The sequence below is a fragment of the Anolis sagrei genome, chromosome 3 (genome assembly GCF_037176765.1).
Source record: "Anolis sagrei isolate rAnoSag1 chromosome 3, rAnoSag1.mat, whole genome shotgun sequence".
Lineage (NCBI taxonomy): Eukaryota > Metazoa > Chordata > Lepidosauria > Squamata > Dactyloidae > Anolis > Anolis sagrei.
In genome coordinates this window covers 42208603-42223788 of record NC_090023.1, presented here as the reverse complement: position 1 = coordinate 42223788, position 15186 = coordinate 42208603, and the positions used below count along the sequence as shown (strand labels likewise).

At 41.8% G+C, this 15186-nt stretch overlaps 1 protein-coding gene across 1 annotated transcript in view; it reads right to left on the bottom strand.

The window, feature by feature from the left end:
* DCBLD2 (discoidin, CUB and LCCL domain containing 2) overlaps positions 1 to 8128 on the bottom strand; it is a 48718-nt gene extending 40590 nt beyond the window's left edge. Inside the window, exon 1 of the mRNA XM_060770728.2 lies at positions 7874 to 8128. Within this exon, the coding sequence (XP_060626711.2) occupies positions 7874 to 7985 (112 nt within the window). The 5' untranslated portion in view covers positions 7986 to 8128. The remainder of the gene's footprint in view (positions 1 to 7873) is intronic.
* Between the last annotated feature and the right edge of the window lie 7058 nt (positions 8129 to 15186).

The window sequence follows — 15186 nt, the reverse complement described above, 5'->3', positions numbered from 1 at the left end:
ATTCAAGTGCAAAATTTCCTTGCCAAAGTCAGTCATGTTCTTCATCCATTGACAACCTCACAAATGTGCTTCTTGATGCTTTAATGTGGGATTAGGAGGAACATCTTTTCTGTTCTACCTTGCTAGAAAGTCAGCTAAAAGTATTTTCTTGCTATAAAGTCAGCTAAAACATGGCTATGTTATATTTCTTATTTATTTTCATACTGTTTTAATTTATTTTGTAAATCAGAGTAGGGGCTCCATACATTGGCCTTACTTGTATAAACAGAGTTATAAAGATACACAAAGCAATCTTTAAATACCCTGATTTTCAGAAAGGCCAACTGGTCATGCTAAACCATAAGCAACATGTCCAAGAATTTCAATATATTACTGAGACAATATCTCTGTTCCACAATACAGGTGCTGGGATACATGTGGACAAGACATTGCAACTACAGGTTTAGAAGACTGGAAAAAAATGGAAAATACTTTTAAAATAAATGAATTTGGATGAACGACCAATCCAGTAATTTCTGGCATATACCACTACTACTCAGAGCAGTGGTCATCCATGAAAAATGAGTTGTTGGCCCCTGTCGAGTTCGAAGGATAGAAAGAAACAGAATTGCAAACAATGGACACAGATACAGTAATAATCCTTGGCACACTAGATGAGAGAGGGGAAAGTTGCTGTTCCCTATGAGATAGAAAGTATTAATATAAACCATCCCATTCATGTGTCATGAGATTAAAAAGTCAAACTGATCCAGCAGCACCAAAATACAAGAACAAGTTCTTGTGAACCCCAACTCAGATGCTCTTTTGACAAAATAGGAAACTTTAGCTTCCATTTCAAAAATTAACCATAGATTATCATATTAACCAAACCATAAATTGTAGTCAGCCTTAATTATGGTTTCCCCAACAAGGTGAAGAGACCTTTGCTGGTAATAATCAACAATCATACAACCATATACCCCAGAATATCAAGGCAGAAAACGCCACAATATCTGCTTTGAACTGGGTTATCTGAGTCCATATCCCAGTTCAAAGCAGAAAATGGGGGATTTTATTCAGCTGTGTGAAAGGGGCCCCAGATTCAGAGAATATGCATAACCTATGAAGCTGCCCATTGTCAGATGTTCTCTCAGGTGTTTTTTTTTAATTAATTAACTTTCACAGGGGTCCTGTATCTCTTACCCCCATAACAATGGAGGGCTTACTGTAATTTAAAATACGTAATTTTCTTGCAAATGAATCTGGACTATGACAAAAACTGTAAGAAGTCAGCAGATTGCCATAAACATTGCCACGTATCTTTATTTTATTGCACCATGTTGTAAAGTTTAATTATAAACCACATGGAATCATCAAAGAAGTTTGAACACTCTGCCTTACAGTTCCTAGAATGTCTGCAAAATCTAACACTTTTTCCATGTGTGAAAAAAGAATATAAATAAGCAAACTTGAGTCCTTACATTTTTAGAGTTATTGTGTAATACATTAGGACTACATGATTTGTTGACTCAAAAATAATGCTTTATGTCAACTATGGGGAAATTTACAATCCATTTCTTTGGTTTTCAAACCACACATTTGTTAAGTTAAGTTTTGTTCAAGACTTTCCAGTTATAAAAAGAAAACATTTCCATTCACTGTGTTGTCGAAGGCTTTCATGGCCGGAATCAATAGGTTGCTGTGAGTTTTCCGGGGTGTACGGCCATGTTCTGGAAGCATTCTCTCCAGGTCAAGACTTTCCAGTTTTAAAAAGAAAACATCTCAGTTCACTGTGCTGTCGAAAGTTTTCAGGGCCAGAATCACTGGGTTTCTGTGTTTTCCAAGCTGTGTGGCCATGTTCTAGAAGTATGCTCAACTGATGTTTTGCCCATATCTATGGCAGACATCCTCAAAGGCTGAGAGGTCTGTTGGAAATTAGACGAGTGATGTTTAGATATCTGTGGAATATATATAAACACCTCTCAACAAAAGATTCCCCCAGGCAGCAACCAGCCAAACCTTGAAGCTGCAAGGCCATTCAATACTTATCAAGTGGCCAATTGCAACATTCACACCTGCCTCAAACAGACAAAGAGTTCTTTCCCCCACCCTGGACATTCCACAGATATATAAACCTTACTTGCCTAGTTTCCAACAGACCTCTCAGTCTCTGAGAATGTCTGCCACAGATGTGGGTGAAACATCAGGAGAGAATTTTCTCTGGGTTGCAGTGAATTTTCTGGCCTGTATGGTCATGTTCCAGAAGCATTCTCTCCTGACGTTTCACCCGCATCTATGGCAAGCATCCTCAGAGGTTGAGAGGTCTCAACCTGCCATAGATGTGGGCAAAACATCAGGAGATAATGCTTCTGGAACATGGCCATACAGCCCAGAAAACTCACAACAGCCCAGCCTTTGATAATTTTATTTTCTTTTTTCTAATTGAAGCCTCACAAATAACATCAGAAATGGAGCCAAAGCAACTGAACACAGGGGTTCCCTTCTGCAAAACCATTTCCTCCAGTCAATCTGCATTCCCTTTATATTAGAAATTCTCAAAAAAGCAGTACTAAACATCAAAACCAATCTTAAATCATGACTCGACACTGCTTACCCTTTATGACATTATCTCAACATTTTAAAGTTGAAGGAAAGCGGGAGTTATTTCAAGCATCACTCCTTAAAATTCCTCAGGAAGGAGCCAGCCTCCTTAACCCTGAAAAATCCGAAGAAGCATTCTTTCATCCAACAAATGGCTAGGCATTCCCTTCAGGTCTAAAAAGGGAAAGTTTGTAGAAAAGCTTCGAACACAGTATATATTTTTATTCCCTCCCTTTGTTCACAAGGCCTGGGCTGGATCTACACTGCCATATAACCCAGATTATCCAAGAAGATAATCCACATCATCAGCTTTGTACTGAATTATCTGAGTCCACACTGTCATATATTCCAGGTCAAAGCAAATAACTTGGATTTTATATGGCAGTGTAAATCCAGCCCTGATCTATATGCCTGAGGTTACCCTTCAGGTAATACACTGAAAGGTACAATATGCTAAGCACAACACTTGAAGACTGGCTACAGAGCCTAGAGCCCTTCCACGCAGCCCTATAAACCAGAATATCAAGGCAGAGAATCCCACAATATCTGCTTTGAATGGGTTATCTGAGTCCACACTGCTATATATTCCAGCTCAAAGCAGATAATGTGGAAGCAGCCCTAGAGCTCAGTTCAGCCATTGCCATATTTCTCCATGAAAGTCACTTCTGTGTAGGAACCAATATATTTTGTGCACATGGGTTGCACATATGAGTTATTCCCTATACATACATGGGGTTGGGAAGCTGTGTCCTACTGCCAACAAAATCTCTGGCCTACTGCCAATGAAATCAACATCTTGAAACATTATGATCTATATGAAAGGAACCTGTGCCTTTGACACAGTTCAGAGAAAGATGGGAAAACCGCCCTTCACAAGTTGCACAAGTCATTGATTTTGCACACATTTGGAGGGACCTCCTTTTCCATTCTCTGGAACAAGATTTGTGTTTCCTCCCTTTTCCCTACCAGCGTGGGCTCCTTTCCAAAGAGGCACTTGTTTCCTCTGCAGGTTCACTTTAAGAGGCAGGGAATGGGATTATGAACCCTCCTCTTCAGGATGAAGGGCTTGAGGGCTGGCAAATGTGAGGTTCAAAAGGGGAGGAGCATCCCTGGTCTGGAAATCCAAAATGCTCCCTAATGGTTCAAGTGGTTGGCTGAGATAGTGGCACATTTGGTTCCTGATGCTTGAACATACATACACTTTTGTTTAATGAACAACATTATTTGTAAATATCGGGCATGAAATGACCTTTAGGCTATCTGTATAATAAAGTGTATAAAAACATAAATATGGCCATTTAGATTTGGGTCATAAAATCCTAGAGTTGGAAGAGACCTCGTGGGCCATCAATCCCCTGCCAAGAAGCAGGAAAATTGTATTCAAAGCACCCCCAACAGATGGCTATCCAGCCTCTGTTTAAAAGCCTGCAAAGAAGGAGCCTCCACCACACTCTGGGGCAGAGAGTTCCACTGCTGAACAGCTCTCACAGTTAGAAAGTTCTTCCTCATGTTCAGATGGAACCTCCTTTCTTTCCTGTAGTTTGAAGCCATTGTGCCACGTCCTAGTCTCCAGGGCACCAGAATACAAACTTACTTCCTCCTCATGTCTCCTCTCAGGCCTTCCACTTAGCTGAATAAAATCCCACAATATCTGCTTTGAACTGGGATATATGGCAGTATGTACTCCAATAAACCAGTTCAAAGCAGATATTGTAGGGTTTTCTGACTTGATATTCTGGGTTATATGGCTGTGTGCAAGGGCCCTCGGGCTCATCTCCAAGACAGTTCATGATGGATCATAGAATCATAGAATCAAAGAGTTGGAAGAAACCTCATGGGCCATCCAGTCCAACCCCCTGCCAAGAAGCAGGAAAATTGTAACTATTTATGCAAGGATATGCAACTATTTCCTAAATCCAAAGCAATTCACGCTATGTGTAATAAGGTTTATATGAAATGTAGCTGAATTTCCTGCATAGATTTGGGGTACTATCTCTAAGGGCCCTTCCACACAGCCCTATATCCCAGAATATCAAGGCAGAAAATTCCACAATATCTGCTTTGAATTGGGTTATCTGAGTCCACGCTCAGAAAATGTGGGATTTTCTGCCTTGATATTCTGGGAAAGAGGGCTGTGTGGAAGGGCCGTAAGATATCTCATGAAGCATATCCAAATGCTTCCCAAATCCAAAGCACTTCAAGCTATGTATATATGAGTATATGTGAAAAATAAATAAATTTCATGCTAAGACTTGAATTCCCATCTCCATGAACTCTCATGACCTCTATGCAAATATTTGCAAAGTCCAACAGTTTTGGGCCCAAGTCTTTTTGAGAAGGGATACCCAAACTACATCAGAAACAGGTGAGAGCAAATGCCTCATGAGGCAAGAAGACATGGGGTGAATCTACAAAATAAAGTTATTATTGTATTGTCGAAGGCTTTCATGGCTGGAATCACTAGGTTCTTGTGGGTTTTTTCGGGCTATAGAGCCATGTTCTAGAGGCATTTCTCCTGACGTTTCGCCTGCATCTATGGCAAGCATCCTCAGAGGTAGAGGTCTGTTGGAATTAGGACAATGGGTTTATATATATCTGTGGAATGGCTGGGGTGGGGCAAGGAGCTCTTCCCTGCTGCAGTTAGGTGTGAATGTTCAGCTGATCACCTTCATTAGCATTTGAAGGCCTGCCTGCGCCTGGGAATACATAGGGACTACCAAACGCAGCGCCCAGACACGCATCAAGGAACATGAAAGGCACTGCAGACTCCTTCAACCAGAGAAGTCAGCCATAGCAGAGCACCTGATGAACCAGCCTGGACACAGCATATTATTTGAGAACACAGAAATGCTGGACCACTCCAACAACCACCATGTCAGACTACACAGAGAAGCCATTGAAATCCACAAGCATGTGGACAATTTCAACAGAAAGGAAGAGACCATGAAAATGAACAAAATCTGGCTACCAGTATTAAAAAACTCTAAAATTATAACAGCTAAACAACAGAGAGGAAAAAACCAGGCACAGATTAACACCTCCCAGCAACAGATTTTCCCAGGCGCAGGCAGGCCTTCAAATGCTAATGAAGGTGATCAGCTGAACATTCACACCTAACTGCAGCAGGGAAGAGCTCCTTGCCCCACCCCAGCCATTCCACAGATATATATAAACCCATTGTCCTAATTCCAACAGACCTCTACCTCTGAGGATGCTTGCCATAGATGAAGGCAAAACGTCAGGAGAAATGCCTCTAGAACATGGCTCTATAGCCCGAAAAAACCCACAAGAACCTAAAGTTATTATTATCCACACTAGAGTAAATGCAGCCTGACTCTTTTCTAACATATATGGCTCAATGCTATGGAATACTGGGAGTTGTAGTTTCACCTGGCCTATAGCCTTCTTGCCCATAGAGTTCATTATCAAGCTACAGTTCCCATGATTCCATAGCACTGAGCCATTGCAGTTCAAGTGGTATCATTCATTCGACACATTCATTCGACACATTCATTCGACAATGGAGATGTACCTGAAAATCTATAATGCTTCAAAATAATATAGCAATAATTATTAAGGGTTGCTATGAGTTTTCTAGGCTGTATGTCCATATTCCAGGAGCATTCTCTCCTGACGTTTCACAACTATGGCAGACATCCTCAGAGGTTGTGAGGTCTGTTGGAAACTAGGCAAGTGGGGTTTACATATCTGTGCAATGTCCAGGGTAGAAGAAAAAAGGGATATTCCAGACATGAAACAATCAGGGCCACCTAACATCTCCCAACAAAGGATTCCCCCAGGCAGGAAGCAGCCAAGCTTTGAAGCTGCAAGGCCACTCAATGCTAATCAAGATGGCCAGTTGCAACATTCACATTTGTCTCAACCAGACAAGAGTTCTTTCTCCCACCCGAGACATTCCACAGATATATAAATCCATTTTTCCTTGTTTCCAACAGACCTCACAACCTCTGAGGATGCCTGCCATAGATGTGGGCAACCCAGTGATTCCAACTGTGAAAGCCTTCAACAACACAATACTTATTATTATCCACATGGCTGAGGAAGTGACACCTTTGGTTCCTGGTTCACAAACTTTCTTTAAAGTGCAAAATGTTAAATAAAAAACATTGCGTAGAAACATTGTGGGCTATATGCATAATGTGGTGCACACAAATGTGCTTGGTGTAGACCTGGGTCCCATCTCCAAGTTGTCTTATGAAACATATGCAAATATTTCCCAAGTACAAAGCACTGCAGGCTGCCTGCATTAAGTTGATATAAGAACATAAGTGAATGTGGTGTCCAAACTCTCTTGACATAATGTCCCCTTGACATTAAGTCTAGTCATGTTGGACTCTGTGCTCATCTCCATTTCTAAGCCAATGAGCCGGCATTGTCCGTACACACCTCCAAGGTTATGTGGCCAACATGACTGCATGGAATGCCATTACCTTCCAGCTGGAGTGGTACCTATTGATCTACTCACATTTGCATGTTTCGAACTGCTAGGTTGGCAGAAGCTGGGCCTAATAGTGGGAGCTCACCCCGTTCCTGAATTCAAACTGCCGACCTTTCAGTCAACAAGTTCAGCAGCTCAGCGGTTTAATAATAATAATAATAAACAAACAACTTTTATTTATATCCTGCCACCATCTCCCAGAGGGACTTGGAGTGGCTCATAAAACACTGAAAGTGCGCCATGCAAAATACAACATGTGCAAAGCAAAGCATAGGAGCAGACAATAAGCAATCAACACAACATCACAAATGTGATGAAGGAGCCACTGGGGGCCCCCTTCGTTAAATATAGTAAAGGTATGTGGGAGTTGAAGTCCAAAATACCAGGAGTGCCAAAGTTATACCTGAGACAGTGTATATAATAAAGGTAAAGGTTTTCCCCTGACATTAAGTCCAGTCATGTCCGATTCTGGGGGTTGGTGCTCATCTCCATTTCTAAGCCGTAGAGCCGGCGTTGTCCGTAGACACCTCCAAGGTCATGTGGCCGGCATGACTACATGGAGCGCTGTTACATACATACATATATATAATACTTCCACAAAGATAGAAACCCAAAAGACTTCAGGCTGAATGTGTAAGCTGCGGATGAAAGATGAATGGCATTCCTGATTCGAAATCTAATGATCCACACACACATACATATGTTCGCGCCTGTTCCCCCCAAATCCAGAGCCTTTTGGAGAAGGACTGGCCACAATGGATGAGGAGCAGCTCTGAGGGCAAGGAAACGCCTGGAAGAGCAGGCAGGGCCTCTCTCTCTCTCTCTCTGTCTCACCTTTCTGTGCGTGGGCGTCCCTCCGGAGCAGGAGGAGGAGGAGGAGGGGCAGAAGGGCGCCCACGGCCGTCCGGGTCCCCGCGGGGATCGGGCGCTGCGGGCGGCTCACCATGCCCCGCGTGTCCGGCAGTCCGAAGGCATCGCGAGCCCCGAGGAACACGCTCCAGCCCCGCAGCGCGCCTCCCGCCGCCTCTGCCTGCCTCTGCGCTTCTTCTCCTGCCGCCTCCCCTTCCTCTCCTTGCTCTCCTTCCCAGCCCACCCCCAGCCCCCTCCCACTCCCCCCCTACACACACGCCGATGGGCGCAACCGCTTCCGGGTCCGGCCCCAGCCTCCCCTCCCCTTCCTCCCTCTCACTCTCTCCCAAATCCGGTCTTTTTCTTCCTCGGGCGCATCGGTGCCTTTGCCAGGGGACCTCGAGGGCCGAAAGACCTCGTGGGAACCCCCAGGATTCCGGAACCTCGAGCCCAGGCACCTCAAAGCCTGCTCTGCCAAACCGCAGTCTCTCTCCACATCTCTACACTGTAGCTGCACACAATCCACGCCCAGGGAAAGAAACTTTGGAGAAGTGATACACTTTGGCGCTCCTTCCTCACTGCCATCGGGCCCTTCCACACCTCAATAAAGTCCCACGTGTTCCGCTTTGAACTGGATTATGTGCCACTGTGGGCCCAGATATCCCAGTTCAAAGCAGCTCTTGTGGGATTTTCTGCCTTGATATTCTGGAATATAGGGCTGTGTGGAAGGGCCACAGAAAATCAAGGCAGAAAATCCCACAAGATCTGCTTTGAACTGGGATATCTATAAAGGTGCTCAAACTTTCTTGCAGTGGCCCTTATTTCTCATGCCTGTAAGGTAATGCTCAAGATCCTACAAGGAAAACTCCAGCTTGAGTTGCCAGATGTACAAGCTGGGTTTAGAAAAGGCAGAGGAAGGAGAGACCAAATTGCCAAGACCTGCTGGATAATGGAGAAAGGCAGGGAGTTTCAGAAAAAACATCTACTTCTGCTTCATTGACTATTCTAAAGCCTTTGACTGTGTGGATCATACTAAATTGTGGCAAGTTCTTGGTGGGATGGGCATCCCAAGCCACCTTGTCTCTCTCCTGAGGAATCTGTACAAGGACCAAGTAGCAACAGTCAGAACTGACCACGGAACAACAGACTGGTTCAAGATTGGGAAAGACGTATGGCAGGGTTGTATACTCTCACCCAACCTATTCAACTTGTATGCAGAACACATCATGCTACATCAGGGATCCTCAAACTTTTTAAACAGAGGGCCAGGTCAAAGTCCCTCAAACTGTTGGAGGGCCGGATTACAACTTGAAAAAAGCATGATTGAATTCCTATGCACACTGCACATATCTTATTTGGAGTGCAAAAAAACACTTAAAAACAATACAAGAATTAAAATGAAGAACAATTTTAACAAATATAAACTTATTAGTATTTCAATGTGAAGTGTGGGTCTGCTTTTGGCTGATGAGATAGGATTGTTGTTGCTGTGTGCTTTCAAGTCGTTTCAGCCTTAGGTTCACCCTGAGCAAGGTCTGGGTAAATGACCTTGGGGGGGGGGGGCGTATCCAGCCCTCGGGCCTTAGTTTGAGGACCCCTGTGCTACGTGCAGGGTTTGATGAATCCAAGGCTGGAGTTAAAATTGCAGGACGAAACATAAATAACCTTAGATATTTTTTTCAATTTATAATCTGGCCCTCCAACAGTTTGAGGGACTGTGACCTGGCCCTCTGTTTAAAAAGTTTGAGGACCCCTGGTATACACCTTCTCTCTTGTGATGTTTTAGGCCAGAGCTTTCAAAATTGTGTGCTAGTATGACACCTGCTGTGCGTAGGTGTGTCACGTGAACATAATGAGAACCCTCTGAGAGTATATGAAATAAGCAACATATCCTGTATTTTTAAAAAAATATATGAAAGGTTTTTATGAGATACATTGTGCCCCCATACATTTCATTATTACAATTTATGCCAGTGTCCACATCCCTTATTAGGTTGATTTAACCTTTCATTTGCTAGTAAAAGCAGACTACTGTGTTACGAAATGATGCATGTCTAAAAAGTGTCACCAGCATTAAATATTTGGAAAGCTTTTATTTTCGGTAGCCAGTAGGTGCCTCTGGTGGATGCAAGGTACATGTTGCTTCCAAACCAGAATAATGGCTTATTTATGATCAGTTCTGAAAAATGTTAAAACAGAAATGAAGAAAACGTAGCCTATGAATTGGGCTGTCCCCAGAATTCACATATTTGGGCCCCTGCTAAGGCCAAAAGCCCACTGATTTTTAAACCCCAATTTTTGCTGCAGGGTTACAACCAAATCACACTTGTCAACCTCCACAAATCACCCACCTGCTTCTTCATGCTAAAACTAGCCCAGAAAATGGCAACAGGAAGTGATGCAATGCCAGTTCCAGTACACCAGTAAAGGCAGATGTAGTTTATAATGGAACAAAATGGGTCTCTTTGCTCCATTAGACAAATGGAACAATGGGCCGATTTTCTCTATTTTCTCTATAAATGCTGCAATTCTGTGTTTGAAGGCTTTTTTCCCTACCAACACATCTGTGCAAGCTGACACACAGCTTTTTCCTTTTTATGTAGAATGGTACCCATTGACTTCCTATGTAAATGGAATCTCATATATTTCAATAAAATTGTTGGATTATTCATAGATTCGTAGATTGATATTCCATGAGAATACATTGCAATTGCAGGCTCCTTAGCTTATTTAAGTCATAAAGTTTATATCTTTTCCAATCCTGCAGCTCGTCTTCTTCACTGCTGTATTACTTTTAGAATTCTATTAAAATTGAACATTTGTTAATAAAATGTTTTAAAAACTAAGAGGAGAACCTTCCATGTTCTCAACAACAGAAAAGGCTGGCTGGTTTGGAAAATATGATTTGCATGTAATGGAAGTATCAGCTGGTAGTAAAGCATTAGATTCCCACCCTTCCATAGTGGAAGGGATAACTTGTAGAGTAATATTTGGAATCCTTGCAACATCTGAATACAGGTTGCAAATTCCTGGTGCAATAAAACCTTTGTCTGGAAATACTCTACTTTAATGTGGAATTTTGCTTGTTGCCTGGAAGGTTTGTGCCACAATGAAGCAGCAGGGGATATAGTTGGTTTTTTTTTGTTTCTCTCGCTAAGACTCTCCAGGATTATAGATTTTTATTACAGAGTGGCAAATCTGAATATGATTAATATTATTATAAATGGTTGCCATATATTGTAAAATTCCACTAAAACAGCAATTTGTTCGGCTCAAAGCAAATCAAGATTGTATAAAGCTCACAGAAAGATTAAAAGGCAGTTAACTTTCTGAACAGAATTCAACTCTTCAATTTATATGGATTCCATTGAACTTCCATGTGCAGGAATCTCACTTCTAAGGACTCAAGTCAACATGGGGTGTATCTTCTACACCAGTGGTTCCCAATCTGTGGTCTGTGGACCACCAGTGGTCCGCAAAAAATGAAAATATGGTCAGCGGCCTCACCACTATTACACCATTGCCTCGAAACCATGCGGCAACGAGAGCAACTGGGCTCACAGATCCTCTTATAGTGCCGAGGCAAAGGGATGTCGGGAGGGGAGAGGCTGACTACCCACAAAATATTACTACTACCACATCAGCTCTAGATTATTAAATATTGTTTTGGAATCAACACCCCAAATAATCAAATAAAATCTAAAGTTGACCAAAAACTGGCTTGTAACTCTTTTGCTACTAATGTTGGAGAGTGGTCCCTGATCAAAGTGGTCCCTGGTCAAAAAAAGATTGGGAACCACAGTTCTACACTGTAGAATTAATGGAGTTTGATGTCACTTTAACTACTGTGGGTCAGTTTTATGGAATTGTGCCATTAGTCTTCTCTGCCAAAGAGCACTAGTACCTCACTAAACTACAATTCCCAGGATTCCAGAGTCTTGTAATAGCAATTAAAGTGATGTCAAACTGTATCATTTCTACATTGTAGGTGCACTGATTCCATCTTCAGCAGCCTCATTGATCTGTTTTTAATTTGTCAATATTATTTTATCTCTATGGGACTAACACATATTTCAAATATATCAATAATTTTGCTCCTTCCCCTCTAGACACAGATGTTTAAAGCTATTAGCATCATTTTATCCCAGCCAGCATTTAGCTGGACTAGAGAAAAAAAATCCTTTTCAAATCAGGGTGCACAAACTCATTGCCACATCCAGTGTTTGTTGGGGGCCACACTCACACAAGGTGAAATAATCCACAGTATCAGAGAGTAGGATACACTTTTGTCTTGGCTTTCTTTGGAAGTTGAAACAAAGACCATGAAAGTGGTGTACCTGTTTAGACATTTCTCCTGGGTATCACTTGTTGTGTAATCGTTGGTGTGGTACAGCTCCATCAGTCTTAATTCTGGCTTTAAACATAGGTTGTTTATAGAGAACCAAAGGCTCTATAAAGAGCCTTAACTTATCTCATAAGTTAAGGTAAAAGAAAGTTCCACCAATGTGTCCATATTTTGAGTTCAGGGTGGTCCAATTTCCCCTGCCTGCGTTTGAGGGCTTGGCTCCAAGCACAACTTTTTCTCTTTGGAAAATTACATCCTTTTTTACTTCTAGGAACATATAAGAAAAAAAAACTGCTTTATAGAAGTACTTTTAGATATTGAGAATTATCACAATAAGCAAAGCATAGACGGAGTGTTCAAAACAAGCCAACCTTTCCTAACCAAATGTATGGAAATCAACCCCATTCATAAAGTCCCACTCTATTCTGCTTTGGTCAGACCTGAAATACTGTTTCCAGTGCTGGGCACCACAATTCGAGAAGGAAATTGACAAGCTACAATGTGTCCAGAGAAGGGCAACCAAAACGATCAAAGGTCTGGAAAGGAAGCCCTGCAAGAAATGGCTTAGGGATCTGGGTATGTTTAATTTGGAGAAAAGAAGGCTGGGCAGAGATATGATAGCCATATTTAAATATTTGAAAGAATGTCACATTGAGGGGGGGGGGGGTAGTTTGTATTCTGCTGATCTGGAAAAAACAAGCTGGGTCCCATATTCAATCATCAACTAATAGTCTGTTCAACAATGTTCCCACTTCCAGAAGTTTTGGGGTGACAGGTAAGGAACTATGTGGGCATGGTGATGGTCTTATCTTGCTACTAAGGGCACCTGATCCCTTGGCTAAGGTTGACCTACCTCCACTATACACACACTGAATCACATAAGGATGTCCTTTTAATGTTACTAATGTCTAAAGGACACTGGTACTACATGCTGTGGACCTATGTCAACTGCCACCCCAAATTGTCACACTACAGAAGCCACCAATGAATGTATACAATGTGAAAACAATAGTAAAATGATATGGTGGCATGATGCTCTGCAGAAAACTGCTGCAAGCATGCTTAACCAGAGGCCTAAATACTTCAGTCCCTAACCCCAATGACCCATACTGAAGTCCAACTTACCAGCCAATAAGATTAAACCATTCCAATCAATCCCATTGGATACCTATCCTTTACTTCCCAGGGCTCTACCAATCCTGCAGAACCCTAGGAGAGTGGAAACGTTGGCCAGTTGCTCCATTCATGCAGTTTTATCATGCCTATATAATACTATCTTTGTAGATAGTTTACTTCTTTCAAGATTCTCTATTGTTTAGAAATCGAAATTAATCATATCAATGGGAAAGGGGAGATAATCGTTTTAGCAATAACCATGGCCACATTTAAACCATATATCCTGCCCAATGCTTCCTTTTTGTATACCACAAAACATTAGATTGTCCAAATCTAATGATGAAAACTGCCTCCATTAAATTAATGGGAAGGTAAAACCTAACCCTTCCATCTGTAGTAACATGATTAGATATAGAAAAATTCAGTCTAAATGAAGTGCAATCCCTGTCACTTTTATCTGGGACTAAGATCTGAGATGTGTAGGACTGTATCTTTTTAGGACTCAGGGTGCATCTATACTGTAGAATTAATGCAGTTTGATGCCTCTTTAACTTCCATGCTTCAGTGCTGTCGAATCCTGAGAGCTGTGTTTTGGCGAGGCATCAGCACTCTTTGGCAGGAAAGCTCAAGGCTTTGTAAAACTACAATCCTCATGATTCCATAGCATTCATAGCATAGAATTATGCAGTATATTAATTGTATGATGTAGATGAACCTTCAGTGATGACATTTTGCAACCTAAGTTAGACCCAACACATTTTCTATTTCCATTGTGAATAGACCCAATAATTATAGGGAACCTGGTACATCAATACTTTGCATATGTACTATCATGTTTCATGGGTCTGTTGTACTTGGGACTAGATTTAGTCCTTAACATACACTCCAACTGTTCTTAAGGCAGAGGTAATCCCAATTAATCTTCTGTGGTCCCACATTTTATTTCAAAATGTCCTACTAGTTTATTGCATCCCCCCCTTTTTTATTTTGTCCTCAGTGGGCAGATTTTAAAATAAGAAATGAATGGTATCCTAAACCTGAAAATTAACAAACTTACAGCTAGCATTTCTAAAACTGAAACCATGATGTTTAAAGTCTAAAACATGAACACTGACTCAATCATCTCTTAAATGTTCAGCTCTCCTTTAGAGTAAGCTCCAGAATCAGGAGAACAGAAGCTACAGGCTTCACCTCCATTTTCATAGATTCACTGAGGCCCCGTCTACACTGCCATATAATCCAGATTATAAAAGCGGAAAATCCACATTATTCATTTTGAAGTGGATTATATGAGTCTACACTGCCATATAATACAGTTGAAAGAAGATAATCTGGATTTTATATGGCAGTGTAGAAGCGGTATGAGTTAGTCACCATAGGAGTCTTTCTCTCTGTCCCCTCAACTTTACAGGTTCCTTTGGCAGAAGCATGCCATAGAATTTCACCAGAGGACCTAGACCTGTGGGTCCTCCAGATGTTTTGGCCTTCAACTCCCAGAAATCCTAACAGCTGGTAAACTAACTGGGATTTTTGGGAGTTGAAAGCCAAAACACCTGGGGACCCCCAGCTTGAGAACAACTGGTGCCTAGAAAGAACATATTTCTAGCATTTCTACATCCTCCAGCACTACTCTCCTATCAACTTCCAGCAAAAGCATAACATAACATCACACCAGAGGTTCTAGAACAGTAGTTTCCAACCTTTGGTCTTCCAGTTCTTTTGGCATTCAACTCCAGAAATCCCAGCGAGCTTAGCAGCTGTTTGAAATTGTGGGCGCCAAAACACCTGGAGAACCAAAGTTTGGGAACCACTGTTCTAGAAAGTAACTAAGGGCCCT